Source organism: Callospermophilus lateralis, chromosome X (genome assembly GCF_048772815.1).
Source record: "Callospermophilus lateralis isolate mCalLat2 chromosome X, mCalLat2.hap1, whole genome shotgun sequence".
Lineage (NCBI taxonomy): Eukaryota > Metazoa > Chordata > Mammalia > Rodentia > Sciuridae > Callospermophilus > Callospermophilus lateralis.
The window spans coordinates 1,518,271-1,535,545 of record NC_135325.1 but is presented as its reverse complement, the minus strand read 5'-3'; the positions used below and the strand labels follow the sequence as shown (position 1 = coordinate 1,535,545).

The following is a 17,275-nucleotide window of genomic DNA, read 5'->3' as shown; positions in this document are numbered from 1 at the left end:
CTTAGAGGTTGTCCAGAGCTAGCAAGCCGGAGCGCCGAGTCTCCCGCCTGGTTTCGAAGGGGGAGTGGCGCTGGCGGGCTGGAGCTGGGAACCAAGCAAACGCTGGATCTTCCTCTTCTTCCTTACCATCTTTGCTACTGGGGCTCCACGGGAGGATTCTAAAGGTTTCAGGAGGGACCTGGACCCTTTTTTCCTAGAAGGCTGGTGATGGATCTCCAGCTTCTGTCCGGGCAGGAGCACTTGGAGTGCGCTGGTGGTGCGTGAACCCGGCACTGCCCTCCACCGCCCTCAACCAGTCAGTCCTGGCAGCTTTTCCCCAGCTGCCTTCCTTTCCTAGCCTAAAACCTCCAACATTCCAGGAGGGAGAGAGAAGGTGGCCCTCGGGCACAGCCCCTGGAGATGTCCGCCCAGAGCCTGCTCCACAGCGTTTTTTCTTGCTCTTCACCCGCCTCGGGCGGTGCAGCCTCAGCCAAGGGCTTCTCCAAGAGGAAGCTGCGACAGACCCGCAGCCTGGACCCAGCCCTGATCGGAGGCTCCGGGGGCGAAACAGTCACAGAGGGCGGTGCGCGGGGGTCCATCGCAGGCCGCCTTTACTCCCCGCAACCCTTAGCGGAGGGTCTTTGCCCTCGCTCGGCATCTTCTGCCAGGAGCCAGCCATCCCGGACCACCAGGCTCCCGCAACCCAGACCTCTTTGCTCGTCCTTCTCCATGCCCAGCACCCCGCAGGAGAAGTCCCCTTCGGGCAGCTTCCACTTTGACTATGAGGTCCCCTTGGGTCGCGGTGGTCTCAAGAAGAGTGCGGCCTGGGACTTGCCTTCTGTCCTGGCTGGGCCGGTCAGTGGCCGCAGCTCTGCCAGCATCCTCTGCTCCTCTGGGGGAGGCCCCAATGGCATCTTCACTTCTCCCAGGAGGTGGCTTCAGCAGAGGAAGTTCCAGTCCCCACCCAACAGTCGCGGCCACCCCTACATCGTGTGGAAGTCTGAGGTAGGGACCAACGCCATGCGTCCTCCTGGCCCAAAGCTGGATGCCACAGGCAGTTCTAGGCCACTGCCTTTAATCCCATCCCATTTACAGAGCCAGGCAGCAGCTGAGGGGTTTGCATGGTGTAACTGTTTCTACTTAGGCTGATTAAATGGTGCCTGGAAATGGGACATCCTTAGTGGTCACTCACCACACATGTGTCCTGTAGGATTCCTTGGCTCTTCTTTGGAGCAGTCAAGGGAGCTGGAGGAAGAGATGGTCTTCTGATTTCCAGTTTGTGCTACAGGCAAAGGATTGTATTATCCCTTCACTCCATGCTGATAATTTTGGAACTCGAAAGATCTACTGCTGTTTGTAATGATTGGATGAAATATATTTTGATTAATGTCTGCCATCGGCTGTTCTGTAGAATTTAGGAACATTATTCTGAAAGATGTTATTGATTATGTGTTTGGGTGGCAGTGTGGAGTAACTACTAGGATTCTCTAGTTTTGATTTCTTTTCCCTAAAGGTGTAATTTCAGAAATATATGATACTGAATAGTTTCTCTGCTTAGGGGTATGAAATATCACAGAAATATGCCCAAATTCCACTAAGGACAATTAGTAGTTAGTGGAATAGACATGAATCAGGAATCAATAATAAATAGGGAACTTGGAGTTATTTGATACTCTTAAAATGTTCATTCTCTGGTTGAGTGGAGAATAGAGCTAGCTATTGGGAAACTGTGGTTGATGGGTACTTGGAAAGCAGCATGCTTTTAGAGAATAAATAGTAGTTGGTTTAAAAATGACCAACTCTGATTTCTTTCAGTCCACAAACTCTATAGGTTTGCCCCAGATCTGGTTCCATAAGGGAAGGAAGATCCTGTCAGTTGTAATTAAATATTTTAAAGCACAGTTAGCATTACAGAAATGAAATTAAATACAATGTAATTGTTGGAGATTTAGGCTAAATAAAGGAGACACAACCAAGCAAAATTGCATCCAAGTTCATACCCAGTTCTATTAACATGAGATAACTTAGATTTCAGCTTTAATAGACCACCTTAGAAAAATGAGCATTATGTATCAGAAACATTAGCATCACATGTTATTAATGTTAGTTACTGTGTCAGTGTAACTGCTGCTGTTGCTGAGAGGGTTATGGATTGCAAAAAAACTAACAAGCTTTGCTAACTGTGCTGCCCATTTTGTTGAGGAAAAGAGATAGTTGAAAGAAAAATTGAGACGGAATAGATGTTATCTCCAAGCCAGTATTAGAGGACCAAAAACTGAAATGTTGAACTCTTGGTTTCTAAGAGAAGCTGGATTCCTGCTCTGTTTCAGAAGCACATTTTGTCAGATTAATCAATAGGAGTTTAGAGCAACAGAGAAATGCAAAAACAAACCAACATAAGCTAGTCACTGACATTTCTGTTTAAAATCAATTACATCATTAAGAATGTTCCTAATTTTTCTTTGCAAATGTGCATATTTGGAATATGATAGATACAGATACTGTTCATTGCTATTATGACCAAAAACCATTTGATCATAGGTGATGCCACTTGTTGCAAATTATGAACCTCCTTGTTATAAATTATCTTTTTTATCTATTAAAATCTCATAATTGATGGATGTGTATCTGAACAACAATACTGGATGACTCCTGACTGTTCCATATAGTGTTGGACCATCTGTATGGAGCTCATCTACCATATTTTCACCTTTTTGCAGTGGTTAAAACTAAGTACATAGCCATCTAGCAAAAGAACAAAATTTTCTCATAAAAGGTTTATATGTGTGTGTATGTGTGTGTGTGTGTGTGTGTATGGAGGCAGAAATCCCTTTATGTTTCAGGCAGATATGGAGTGATTGGACAGAATTCTGGCATGAAGGTCCAACACTGGTTCTGTTTAGTAGAGGCCAAGATATCCTAACATAACCCCTGGGTCTGGAATTTAAAGGCCTGGATTACCCTTTGAAAGGTAGCGCCCTGGAATCCTCTCAAAAACCAAGAAATTAATCCTATTGGGCACTGTTTGTCCTTCTCACTTGCAAACAATCTGTGTCTTTTGTCCTAAAAGAGAATCTTTACTAATGATGTCAAATGTGCAGCAAATGAGTCCCTTGCAATGTTGCTTAGAGGTCCTAGAGGGGAGATCTGGTTCATACAGATATGATTCTTACAGTTTTCTTGGTTTTTCTGGCTCAGGGTTTCTCAGCCTTGGCACTATTGACATCTGAGTGATTCTTTGTCATGGGGGATGTCTTGGATATTATAGGATGTTGAGCAGCATCCCTGACCTCTACCCACTAGATGCCAGTAGCACTCTTCTTTACCAGTATGACAATGAAAAATGTATCTAGATACTGCTGAATATCCTCTGGGGATAAAAATCCCCCAAGTTGAGAACAGCTGTGCTAGTGAGGTTGAATACAGTGCCCTATGCTGGCCATCTAGTGAGTGCCCATAGAAGGGCTGTCAGCTGGTCTAAAGTTTCCCAGGGCCATCCTCTGCTTCCCAAACCAGGAAGATCCCTCTGGAATCATGCTTGTGGATTCCATGTTCTTCTAATAGTTTGTTCATATTTTCTGTTTTTCTTCCTGAATCCATAGGAAAACTTGAGATTTCTCTTTCAGGTTTATCTAGTGATGGATCACATCTATTTCCATTTAGTTCTTTTAGCAGATTCTCTGTTTTTAAACCAAATTGTTCACATAACAGCTCCCATTCCCAAGACTCTCATAAATGCCAGTAACTCCATTACTCGTGCTCACTTAAGGCTCATAAATGACCATTTTATAGCCTAAACCTAGGAGGTGTTTGACAAAGTCAGGTATAACTCTACTAATATTTCCTTACTATGTGTTTAAGGACTACTTTAATAAAATTTGATTTATGCACTTTTGGGTAGAATATCTATCAAGTAAAAAAAAAGAAGACAAAGGGATATATGGTATGTGATGACTCAATTGGTACATGTTTCCCATCTTGTTGTCTTAGCAGCCAGGCTCTGTTCCTGACTCTGATCACAGATAAGATGATAAAGCCTCTCATTTCAATCCCAGGATCCTCCTAATTATTGTGAACCAGAGATAGGATTATGCCAATAACTGATTGGGGAGTTTGCAAGCTTCTATAACCAATAATTAAAATGATTTCTATATATCCCCAACTTTTTTACTTTTCTTCATTCAGATATTTCTTGATCAGAAGTATTTCTTTACATACTAGGAATACAGAGAGGCTGCGATATGGGTCAGCTCTTAAAGAGCTCCAAGTCTAATGAGGTGACATGTGAATTGATCAGTAGGCATGGTGAATGAGCACCATGGCACATCAGAGGGGGCAAGTGATGACTCACTGTCCTCTGGGAGGTCTTAGATGTCTTCACTATGTAAGGAACATTTGAACTTGATTTTTAATGAAGACTGCCATTTAAAATGAAAAGAAGGAAAGTCATTTCTTGATGAGATAGAAAAGAGTGGACATGCAAAAAGGCACAGAGATGTTGGTAAGGGCAGAGTGTCCACCAAAAATTTATAAGAGCTTAAGTGCAGCTATGTGTTAGGAGAGGGAGGTAAGGACATTTGCAATTTGTAACATGATTAAACCAGAAATCAGGCATTTTGTGTGTGGTAGGGTAATTATAGGCAAGAGTAAAAATGAAATAAGGGCCAAAGTACATTCCATATCCTTTAAGGGGCCCCTTGGAATCACATCTGCAGAGAGGTGAAAAGACAGATACAGGGTATCTCTGAAGTGAGAAGTTTAACATACCTGAAGTATCAGGCTTAGCTTGCTATCTGTTGGTGACCATGTTCACCAGATAGGGTAGTGGTTTTCACAAAAACAAAACAAAACAAAACCAAAAAAACTTGCTGTGCAATTTTTAAGCAGTTGTCCTCTATATTGTGTAAAACAAATGACTCTCAATCTGGAGGTGACTTTGTCCTATGTACGTTTGACAATATATTATGACATTTTGGGATGTCATGACTGGTGATAATGTATTAGTTTCCTATCCCTGCTGTAACACATAACTACAAATTTGGTGGCTTAAAGCAAGAAAAAAATGATTACTTTATAATTCTGGTGATAAGAAATCCCAATAGCTCTCACTAACCTAAGTTCAAGTTGTTGACTGAACTGTGTTCCTTTTGAAGCTTCTAGGGTCTGTTGCCTTTCTTTTCTAGTGGCCCCCTTCTTTCATCTTCAAACTCAGCCATGCTGTGTCTCTTTGATTCTCTCTCTTACTCTCTTCAGGACTCTTGTGATTACATTGGTCTTACCTGAATAATACAGGTCAATCTCACTATTTTAAGGCCAGCCAATTAGCAATCTTTAATTGCATCTGCAACTTTAATTCCCCATTGCCATGATGAACTCACAGGTTCCAGGGATTTGGTATGAGCCCTTTTGGTGGGACATTATTCTGTATACCACAGGGGAGTAGCTGCTTCCATCTAACTGGAATGTCAAGGATGCTTTGAAACACCATGCAATGTTCAGGACAGTTCCATGAAGAATAATCGCTTGGCCAATCAGTGCCAGAGCTGAGAAACTATAGTGGAGAATGGGGGTACTTGGTGATTTTTAAGTCTGAGAGTGTAAAGTGATCAGATATGTGTTTTAACAGGATCAGTCTGGTGTCTGGGGGACCATAGTTTAGAAACATGAAACAGATGGATACTCAGAGGTGGGAGTCATGGGGAGATCATGCCAAGAATCCCATTAACAAGTGGGAATTCCCATATGAACAGACGACTCTTATTTCCATATTCTCCATTTTTGCAAATAACTTTCTTGTATTGTTGAAGCACTTGAAAGCTGAACTCTTACTCATCTTTGTAGTCTTAAAAATCTGGCTTATGCTCCAAGGTTTTAGACCAGTGGTAAACCTGGATAGAGTTTGTACCCCAGGGCACATATGGTAATGTCTGTTGATACTGGGCAGAGGGTTACTTTTAGAATCCAGTATGTAGGGGCCAGAAATGCTACTAAACATCCTACGGGAAAGCCCCCATTAAAAAACAAGTATCTTCCAAATATCAGTAGTGCCAAGGTTGAGACATCCTGGATTCAAGAAACTTTTGCTTTCTAGTGCCATCTTTTCTCACATTTATGGCTCCATTATTTGTAATTTCTTTCTTCTTACCTGGTACATGTCAACCAAGGCTTTGGATTGGGAAAATATACCTTTCAAAAGGTATTGAGGATATGAAAAAATATGGGTGTCTGAATATATCTTTAGGAGAGAATTGTATAATAAACATATAATGATGGAAACTGGAATTAAAATTTAAAATGTGATGAGAGGAATATTGTGATTAAAAAGAAAAGAAAAAACAACAGAGGCTCGCTTGTATAACCAAAGAGGAATTAATTAGAGTAAAACAGTTTCAAACAGGAAATTGACAAAGGGTGACTTATAAGGGAGTATGTCCAGAAATCAACATAATACTTTCATGATTTTTGACCTAGGAAAAAAATTAGGTTTTATATTTACTGTTTCTCAGACCCTCTTTCTGATAGAATTATTTTCAAATATTTTTAACTTAAATGGAGAATAATGTGAATACAACTTCTAAGACACTTTGGAGTTGATCTTTCACCACAATTTTTGAATTTGAGGGTTGGACCTCCTTGTTTTATAGTTAAATAGAGAAGCTGAAAAAAAATAAAAAAAAGAAGCTGAAAACATTAAGCACCTCAAACTCAAATTATGAGTTCATAACCACCCAGAAATCCTTCTTGATTCTCAAAATAAATTGCCAAACTCGTGGGGAAAGTAAGGGTAGAGGGATTTGGGTGAAATGAATCTAAGTCCTTATATCCCTCTAGCTTTTCATTCATACTTCTACTGTCTCCTTTGAGACTTCATTTGCTGTGGCCCCCTTGCATAATCACCCTGCATCCTAGTCTCTTTTTGGCCTGTGTTCCAAAGACACAATTATAATCATGTTAACTCACTAATCAGAAACCTTTTATAAGCCTCACTGTATATGGAATGAAATCCAAACTGCTTAGCTAGTCATTTCAATGTCTTTTAAAATATAATCAGACCCTGTTCCCTTCCTTTCTCCCAGAACTCTGTCTAGCAAAACCAAACTGGCCACTCAGCTAGGTCATCATTAAATATTTATCAAATGCCAGCTAAGCACTCAACCCTAGCGATGCATGGAGAGCAAACAGGAGCAGCCCTGTAAGGTGTTACAGTTATGAAAGCAATAACTTTAAATCAATAAATCTCTACACTTGTTAAGTGTTCAGACATTGTGGTAGGAATAACATGGAATAATGCTCCCCCCAATGTTATCTATATTCTAATCCCCCAAACAGGTGAATATGGCACCTTATATGGTGAATATGCCACAGATGGGGGCATTATTGTAGATTATCTGGGTGGGGCCAGTACATTCATAAGGATCCTTATAAAAACAAAGCAGGAGGGTCAGTTACAGAGAGAGAGATAGAGAGAGGGAGAGATAGATAGATGAGAGAGAGAGAGAGAGAGAGAGAGAGAGAGAGAGAGAGGACAGAGATGAGAGAGGGAGAGAGTTTGAAGATGTTCCACTGCTTGCTTTGAAGATGGAGGAAGGAGCTTAGAGCCAAGGAATGTGTCAGCCTCCAGAGGCTGGAAAAGGCAGGGAAAACAGATTCTGTTTTAAAACCCAAAGAAGGTATACAACTCTACAGACATCTTGATCCTGGGCAAGTAAGGATCCATAAGAGAACATATGTGTGTTCTTTACACCACTGTGTGATAATTTGTCCCAGCAGTGGTGGGAAATGGACATAAGAACTAAGGAAGTCTGTGATGTCTTAACTGAAACTGGTGAGTGAGGAGGCTTTTTTCCAAACAAAAAGGACAGCCCTCTGGGAAGAAGGAATCACCTTTAAGAGGAAACAGTATGCTTGAAGAACTTAGAAAACTTAAGAGAACTGGAATTGTATATGGGAATATGGTGAAGTACAGACTGGCTGGGCTTTGAACTGCACAATAGGGATTTTGTCATTTAACTTAAAGTTTTCCTGGAAAGATTATAAGATTACTTTCTCTCCTTCTCACATTACTCTGTGTGTGTGTGTGTATGTGTGTGTGTGTGTGTGTGTGTGTGTGTGTGTGTGTGTGTGTTTGTATTTTCAGTACTGGGAATGAACTCAGGGGCACTTAATCACTGAGCCACATCCCACCCTTTTTTATTTTTTATTTTGAGACTGGGTCTCTCTAAGTTGCTTATGACCTCACTACATTGCTGAGGTTGGCCTCAAACTTGCAATCTTCCTGCTTCAGCCTCCAGAGTTGCTGGGATTACAGGCATGTACCACCATGCCTGCCTTCTCATATTGTTTTTTATGACTTGGTCCCATTTTTATATTATAAGGGTCTACCAATACTCTGTGGCTCAACTGGTTATTATATCCAAATAAATAAACTCTGGGACATGTCACAGCACATTCAGAATTTGTAGAAACAAAATCTTATTCCGTTTCATGGTGTGATTCCAATTCTTCCAGTCTGGTGCTCAAATAAGGGAAAGTGTATTTTATATCAGAACCTAGTCAATGACTGAGGGATTGTGTGTGCTGACAACAGTTTTCCTGCATCTTAGGTACATACCTTTGGGGAATGACATCTTATTCTAAAGTTTGCTGTGTCTTCTCTGAGAGCAAAACTATGATCCAATTATGCCACAACATGGCTAAAAGACTTGGAATGCAGTGTGAAAATATGAGATTAGTTATTGTGTTAGATGGTAAAGAATGATGTTTTCATTAGCTATTAGGGAAGTGAAAATCAAAACCACAATGAGATACCACTAGGATAGTAAATAGGATAATAAAAAAGACAGTGTTGACAAGAATATGCAGAAATTAGAATTCTCATACACTGCTGGTGGGGATGCAAATTGGTGCAGCATCTTGGAAAAGCTGTTTGGCAATTCTTCAAAATGTTATGCAGAATTACCCTATGACTCAGCAATTTTTCTGCTGGGTATATACCCAAGTGAAATGAAAACATAGTCAAGACCAAAGCTTGTATAGCTGATGAATAGATAAAATATGTTCTACCTGTACAATGGAAGTTTATTTGGTAAAAAAGGAAACAAAGTACTGTTGCATTCTTCAGCATGGATGAATCTTGAAAACAGTATGATAAATGAAAGAAGCCAGCCAGAAAGGATTATATGTTATATGATTACATATATATGAAATGTCCACCCTAGGCAAATGTGTAGTGACAAAGTAGATTAGTGGTTGTCAGAGGCTGGAAGTCAAGAGCAGTAGGGAAGAGACTGCTAGTAGGTACAAGACTTCTTTTTAAGGTAAAGGAAATCTTCTGAAACTGGATATAAGTGATGGTGGTACCTTATGAATACAATAACACCTGAATTGTACACTTTGAAAGGGTGAATTTTATGGTCAGTGAATTTTATCTGAACTATAAAAAGGTCATTTTTATTATTTCCAGCAAATATACCAAATATTATTTTTCCATCATGTTTTCAGTAAAATTTAAGCATAAATGTAGAAGAGCAGTTATTTAGGTGGTACAGGCCCAATATATCTTACATGCCTTCCTTGAAGATGCAACAGGGGAGATAGTAACAGCTCTAGAAGATTCAACAGAGGAGTTGGCAGTCAGCCCTGAGATTTTCTGAGATTGGTTACTATGGAAATTCTATGTGCTGATTATTACACTTTGAAAACAAGCATAGAGAAGCTATTAAAATTATTATTTTCAGAAGAGGCAGAGACTTTAAAAACTATTTACAATCTTGAAAAATTACCTGGCCATTTCTCACCAGAGCTATTAAATAGTCAAAAGATTTTCAGGAGTCATTAGAACAATTTGAAAAACCATCAGGTGATATGCCGATGGACCCAAGAGGAGAGTGCTGAGCCTAAGAAGTTGAACAGGTTTTTAGAGAAATTGAAAGTGAATTGAGTTGTGTGACCTCATAGATCAAGAAATAATGTTTTCATTTTTGTAGACCTGAACCACTCATGGAAATAGGGGAATCAATACCAATTACAGGGGATGAAGTGTGAATAAGTTGTGGATCAATTCTCAGCTTGCTTTGCTGATAACTTCACCTTCTACTTGAGCCAGCTGGTACATTGAGACCCAAATGTGGATAGAGAAGGGAAAAGATAAGCCATATGTGACAATAGCCATGCCACTTTAAGGTTTATTATAACAAGACCTCTGCTATAGTTAACAATTTGAACCAGATAAATCCTGGACTTGGCTACCAGATTATTTGGTTTTTGAGAAAAGTAAAATTCTGCATGAATTGGAACTTTCAATTAATCCCTGGCTTACTTATTTTAGTAAATAATAATTGAAGGTTTATAGTGATAATGATAAGCAGAATAACAACTAGTATTTTTAAACTGGTTTTTAGTTGTAGATGAACACAATACCTTTGTTTTATTCATTTATTTTTATGTGGTGCTCAAGATCGAAACCAGTGCCTCATATATGCTAGGCAAGTGCATTACTGTTGAGCCACAACCCCAGCCCCAGCAACTAGTATTTGTACTATTTGGAGAAGTCTCACCAGATATCATCATTAGGACAACTCTGTGTTATTGATGAGGACACAGACTCAGTTCAATAGGTAACCAGACTTAACTGGAGGGGTAATGAAGTGAATGGGTTAAGCTAAGCTGTGAACCTGACTGCTTGGGTTAAAATCCCATCCTGCCCTGTGACTTTAAATAAGTTGCTAAACTTCTTTGTGCCTCAGATTCCTCATATATCAAATGAGGATAATGAAAGTGCCTACCTCAAAAAGTTTTTATAAAGAGCCAATGACATGATTACTTAGAAAGTGCCCAGCAAGTAGGAATTAGTAAAAGATGCAAAGAAAAAATGGCAAGGTTAAATCAAATTGAAGATGTACCCAGTCACACAACTAGGAAGCAAGAAAGACATACATAAACTAAAGAATTAATTTAGTCACAGATATTTATCATGTACCCACTGCTTGTGCAGGGAACTTTGACCTCTCCACCATGGCAGTTGAAGAGGGCTTAGATGATCAGCGAATGAATGAGTTGGTATAGTTGCTTTGGACAACAGCAGAAGGCAATTGGAAATTTATTTTGCAAGTTGTTAAGTAAGGTATACTTTTCATGATAAGCACTGGAGCAGCAACAGGCTGTCACCCCAGGCATTTTGGCTTAGTGACTTGGAACATTGGAATTTGCCAGACTTGCATTGTGGATTTGGTGTAACCCAAGACATGCCAACAGGCCAAGGAGTAGCCTTCATTCCAGTACACAGTAACTTTCATTACATCAGACACTTTTTGCTTGTAAAATATTTAGAATGTTGGAATTACCAGTTCAGTTCTGGATCTCTAACTGGTAAATGGTAATGCACTTTGCACTTCAAGACTGGTGTGTTCTCATTTTCTCATACTGTCATTATCACATGAGACCAAGCTGACTACTTTCACTGCTCATCTCATTAACATTTCAGGATATCAAGGCAATGCCACTAAATCACAATACTATTTACACTTGTTTATCCCAAATATGACTGTGACTTCCATTATGGACATTAATATCATATGAACAAAATATTAGGAAGGAAAAGTTCTCAAAAATCTTCTATCTATTCCAAACATCGATGTGACCCTTAAATCCTGTGATATTTTCAGCTAAGTCCAATAACCCCTACCTTAAATAAATACTTTATTAACTCTCCCTTTGTATTATAATGGACATAGAAAGTCTTCCTAGCATTGTGTTACAGACCAGTCTTACTATGATTCTCATCATGCTACAAACAAACTCTTCTTCTCCTGTTATACAGATAGTCACCAGTACTCTATTATTATTGTTATTAAGCAAGTACAGACTGGAAAATTGTCCTTTTGAACATTAATACAGAAGTTACATCATGTTTTCTTTTTGGCAGATAAGAATTGTGAATATATCAAACCAGAGTTGAAGAAAAGTTTGAAGTTTAAACTAAAGTTATTATTGACCCAATGACATTTTGCAAACTATTTCTAGAAATCTAGGATTAGAACTCACTGTCTCTAGGTTCTTGTTGCCAACCTAGTGAATCAGGCTTCTTTTTTTCATGATTTATATGAAAGCTCAAAAACGAGTGCAGCTTTCATATTATGTCAGAGTTTCCCTGAGTCTTCCATCAAACCCCTGAAGAGGTATGTTGAGTCTGACTTCTAATGTTAATATATTGTTAATAAATGGCTTTGTAAAAATGTGTTTGCCAAAATGCTGATAAAATGAACATAAGAGATAATATGGAGTTGACCCTTTGACTTGAAGGTCAAGAATTTTGATATGGGTTCCAGAGTAGCTCCAGAGACTCTGAGGCATGAACTCAGTAAATGTATTGTTGTGCTGCTGCAATGGCAATCTTTTAATCTTTAAATTTTTCTTTACATTGCAAATATATTACTTTTTCTCACATACTGAAGTTATATGGTAAAAGATGAGTTATGGAAGTGATCAGGTAATTAGGTTCTTGTTCAAGTTTCAGTTAGCTGAAATTGGTCATTCAGAGTTATAAGTTAAAAAAGTGAAATAATTCATTTCCCTTTGAATGGTATTCTGAGTTTTGGTTCATTCTTAGGGAAGCTGGCTATAGGAGAGTGAATAGATTGTGATTAGTTAGTCTTTTCTCATCTAGAAATATCATTTTTATAGGAAAAGGTTAAAATCCTGCTATGTATTTGACTCTCCTCATTAGGTTTCCGTTATGTAAAAATATGATAGATGAAACTTATGTAAATGCTCATTGAGTGAAACAAAAATTGTTCTAAAAAGTAATTTTCAAAAAGTTCATTGAATAAGAAATTTGAATGGTCACAAATAAAAGTAACTTAGTACACATAAAAGATTCCTTCCAATTAATTTATTAAACTTTTATATGCAAAATTTTTGCAATTCTCAAAGGTTAATTTTTCCATTTTATATGAAAAGGCTTGCAGTTTTAGGCCATAATCTGTAGTGAAATTTCTTTCTCTGTCTACATGTATATACATGTAACTTTTAATTTCTTAAGAACATCTTGCTTTAGAAAAAGAAAATGAAAGATTGGTCATTACCATATACAATTAGAGCAATGTGGATAAGCCATTCTTATAAAAGTAAGTTTTTAAAACTTTGTGTATAAAGTGAGGGGGGCAACAGCTGTGTCTTAGTTTGAATAACCTAAAAAATAGGTCTTGGGTGAATGCTGTTCTTTTGGGAGGTGATCCAGGAAGCAGGAATGAAGAAGAGAGAATGAATGGGGAAGGAGGAAATGTCATCATGGTGTTGGATCATGAAGTTGCAGATATGGATAAAGGGAATACTGAAGTTCTGCCAGGACTTCTGGAATATGTGTAGATTTCCTTGCAGGATGATCTACTTGTGTTTCATCTATTACTGCATAACAAGTCACCCCAAACTTAGTGGCATGAATCTGTGGGTCATAAATCAGATCAAGGCTCACGTGCATAGATGCTCTGTGTGGCATCAGATGGGATCACTTATCTGTTTTCAGCTGGTGTCTTGGAGGTCTGCAAAGTTTATGATATCTTCACTTACATGTCTGGTGCCTTGATGCTTCTCATGTAGCCCAGCCCCTCTCCTTCCAAATTGCTAATTATGCTTCTTCACTTCATGATTGTCTTGTGGTATTTGGTCAAATAGAGTCACAGGTCCAGCTGATTCAAAGAAAAGAGAAATAGATTTTATACCTTGACAGGAGAAATAAGAGTTTGTTGTCATCTTAGTCTGCCGTGAGCTAAAGAATGAGAAGCTGGAGATTGTCTTCAATAGTTTCCATCCTTCATTGGTTGAGATCAGTTCCAGGGTTTTGACTACCTCACACTTCTGGAACATGACTGAATGTGTACTAGAGGTGGATCGCTTGCAGCACAAAATCTGCCTGAGCTTGCACAGAGCTGCCCAGCACAGTGGCAACTGAACCCAAAAATTTTAGCATAGGTTCATGGGGTGCAGCATTTAGAATTAGTCATCCACATTTCTCACTAACAAAAAGCATAACTAATGCACAATATGATCATAGAACTTGGAGATATCTAAGCCTTGGATCAAATCCCAGTATTGCTACTTATGAGGTATGAATCTCATTTTCTTCAACCTGAAGGGGAATGAAATAGTACTCACTTTCTAGTATGTTGTGAAATCAATTGGAGTGTGTATTTTGGACCAGTGCACTATGAAGGGTCATGCAGAAGAATCTATTGATTATTATTTAATTCATTCTAAAATTCTGTCATAGGACAATGCACATAGATTTTAATGCTTCCAGTGTAAAAAGGCAATAATAAGTTGGTAAATGTAAATAACAATTGTGAGATGCAATTTTGGTTTTTTAAATTGCACAGAAAATATGTAGTAGTTGAGGAATTATGGTATAGTCTAGTTTTTCCTCTTCATTTAAGTTTAAAAATTTTGTACTATATTTCTAATTGTATCAGAAGAATGTTATTTGATTCCTGTCAAATATGTATGTCCATCAATAAATGGCAAAGTAAGCTCTTTTTATTATATGCATAGTTACGACAAAAAGTAATAAAGACAATACATTTTGTCCCCAAAGTAATTGCTCATTAGATGAGAGCTGTTATAGTGGTTAATCTGTTGCCCTTAGGAAATTTGCACATATTCTTCAATTGGAAATAATTGCAATTCAGATAACCCTCACATGCCCTAAGAGTATCATTGTGCAAGAATGCCTGTTCATAGAACATTTCTCTCTGCTCTTTGGAGATCCAAATTGATGCATGTTCACAATACATAGAATAATATAAACAGACATCTTCAGTTAAAATTACCATTCTAAATCTCCAGGGCAGGGACTGACAAATGAAGAAATTTTAATTTTTGTTATCAATAGTTAATAATGATTATTTATATCAACTACTGTAGTAGTATCCATCATTCTGACTGGTTAATTCACTCATTCATTCATCATGCAGTTCAGCATATAAGTGTCAAATTCTGAGATTAGTCCAATAATAAATATAAGTAATTTATTGAATACTTTCCTTGAGCTAATTTAGAGCTAAATACTTTAAAGGATGTTAAATCCTCACATTAATTCAAGAAAGTCCAAAGTCAATACATGGCAAAAGTGGGATTTGAATCCACTTTTGAGAATTCCACCCAGAAAAGTAAACACAGATGGTCTGTTTTAAAGGTTCTCAAAGTCTGTAGAGACATTGATAACTATAATAGCTAATAATCTTTGACAACTCATAGTAGTGAGACCTTTTTAGAATTACTTTATTTGCATGAATTCATTGAATCCTCATATCAACTTCTTAAGTTATTAGTTCCATTTTCTAGAGGAGGAAACTTGGACACAAAGAATTAAGTAATTTGCTCAAAGGTACACAGCTTGTAAGGAATTGGGTCAGGATTTCAATCCAGACAGCATGGTTTTTAGCCATCACCCTATATAGGCTACATTCAGTATCTTATTATGTAGGCTAAAACAAAGGTCTTTAGAAGGGTGTCTAAAAATTGATTAGAGAAAATGTTTAATTCTGCCTGGGGAAGCCAGGGGAGGTGACATTAAAAGTCAGCATTAAAAAGGAGTAGATTGTCTGGGGAACAAGAATGGGAAAAATAAAAATGGAAGAATAGAATGAGCAAAGTCATGTAAGTATCAGTAGTCAGAGCACGGTCCAGAAATGAAAAGTTGTCTAATATAGTTGGAAGCTGAGTCATAAAATCTGGAATTATTTTGCATATGAATTAATCTGTTACCTTATTATCCATTAACATTTAAAGAGCAGGACAATTGATAATTCTAAAACCCCCTTTAAACTCTTTATTTTGAAATAATTTTAGATTTACAGAAGAGTATCAAAGATAGTATAATCCCAGTGACTCAGGAGGCTGAGGCAGGAGGATCTTAAGTTTGAGGCCACCCTCAACAACTTAAACCCTAAGCAACTTAGCAAGATCCTGCTGAAAATAAAAAAAAAATGGGCTGGGGATGTGGCTCAGTGGTAAAGCACCTCTGGGTTCAATCTTCAAGTTCCAGGAAAAAGTAGCAAAGATAGCATAAAGGGTCTCTGCATATCTTTCACCTTGATACACCTAATGTTAATTTCTTGTGTAGCCATGATACATGCACAGAAACTGAGAAATTATCTTTGATAACAGGTTTATTACCAAGGTAACCTTGATAATACCTTTAACTGAAATTCAGAACTTAAATTTTTATCAGTTTTTCCACTAATGTCCTTTTTCTACTCTGGGATCCCACATTGCATCTAATTAGAATGACTTCTTAGTCTCCTTAAATCACTTTTTGTTTTTCATCATCTTGCAATTTTTGAAAAGTATGGTCCAAACATTTTTGTAGAATGTCCCTCAATTTTGGTTTTTCTGATTTTTTTCATGATTTATAATGAGATGATGGGAAGAAAACACAAAACATCATTTGATGTCACTGTTTATCAACATTAGTAAAATTTGATGTTTCTATTAATGGTGATTCTTTTCATTCAATGGTTGCATCATCTTGACCTGTCTGGCTGGGGCATGGTCACATGTTTTCTTGGGAAGCTACAACATTGAAAGTGTAGACTATGGCTAAGGGACTGAAGAAAGCCACTTTATAACAGTGACTTCAGGCTGGGGATTTAGCTCAGTGATAGAGTGCTTACCTAGCTTTCATGAGTCCTTGTGTTCAATTCTTAGCACTATAAAACAAACAAACAAAATCAGTTGTCTCACTCACAGCCAGCTAACTTATTTGTCCTTCAGTCACATTCTCTTTCTCTGTAATTTGGATTTGTCTGCTTTTCTTCACCATTACATGAAAAATTCCCTCATAGGCCATTCATGGCTTTGACTGACTTTATTGCTATCCTGGGCCATCAAAAGCATGCCTTGGGTGCTGCATTCCTTGGTGTGTGAAGCTAAGAGAAATCCAAGATCGAAATGCTCTTTGTCTTTCCCCTATCAGAGTGGGGAGGAAGATCTGGGCTTTGAGTAAATATTCATTTACATCAGCAGCATCCCTCTGTGCTCTTTGGATGCTTACTTCTCTCTTGTTAACAGTGCCAGAATAAACACATGATTCTACCAAAATGTTAGCAGTGTGTGCTGTTTTCTTTCACTTGCCAAGATTGTTTTATAATAAATACCATTGGAAAAATATGATTGGCCAGTATCCTCAGCAATTACGTGAATATCTCTAGAGAACAAAGTAAAGATTGGGGAGGTACTTCACAGAGACAAACAAAATTGGTCTAGTTTTCACTGTATTCCTAGAATATACTGATCTTTTTAC

At 38.1% G+C, this 17,275-nt stretch overlaps 1 protein-coding gene across 1 annotated transcript in view; it reads left to right on the top strand.

Moving 5' to 3' along the window:
- Window positions 1-399: 399 nt before the first annotated feature.
- Arhgap6 (Rho GTPase activating protein 6) overlaps window positions 400-17,275 on the top strand; it is a 457,995-nt gene continuing 441,119 nt past the window's right edge. The window contains exon 1 of the mRNA XM_077106574.1: window positions 400-984. Coding sequence (XP_076962689.1) covers window positions 400-984 — 585 coding nt within the window. The remainder of the gene's footprint in view (window positions 985-17,275) is intronic.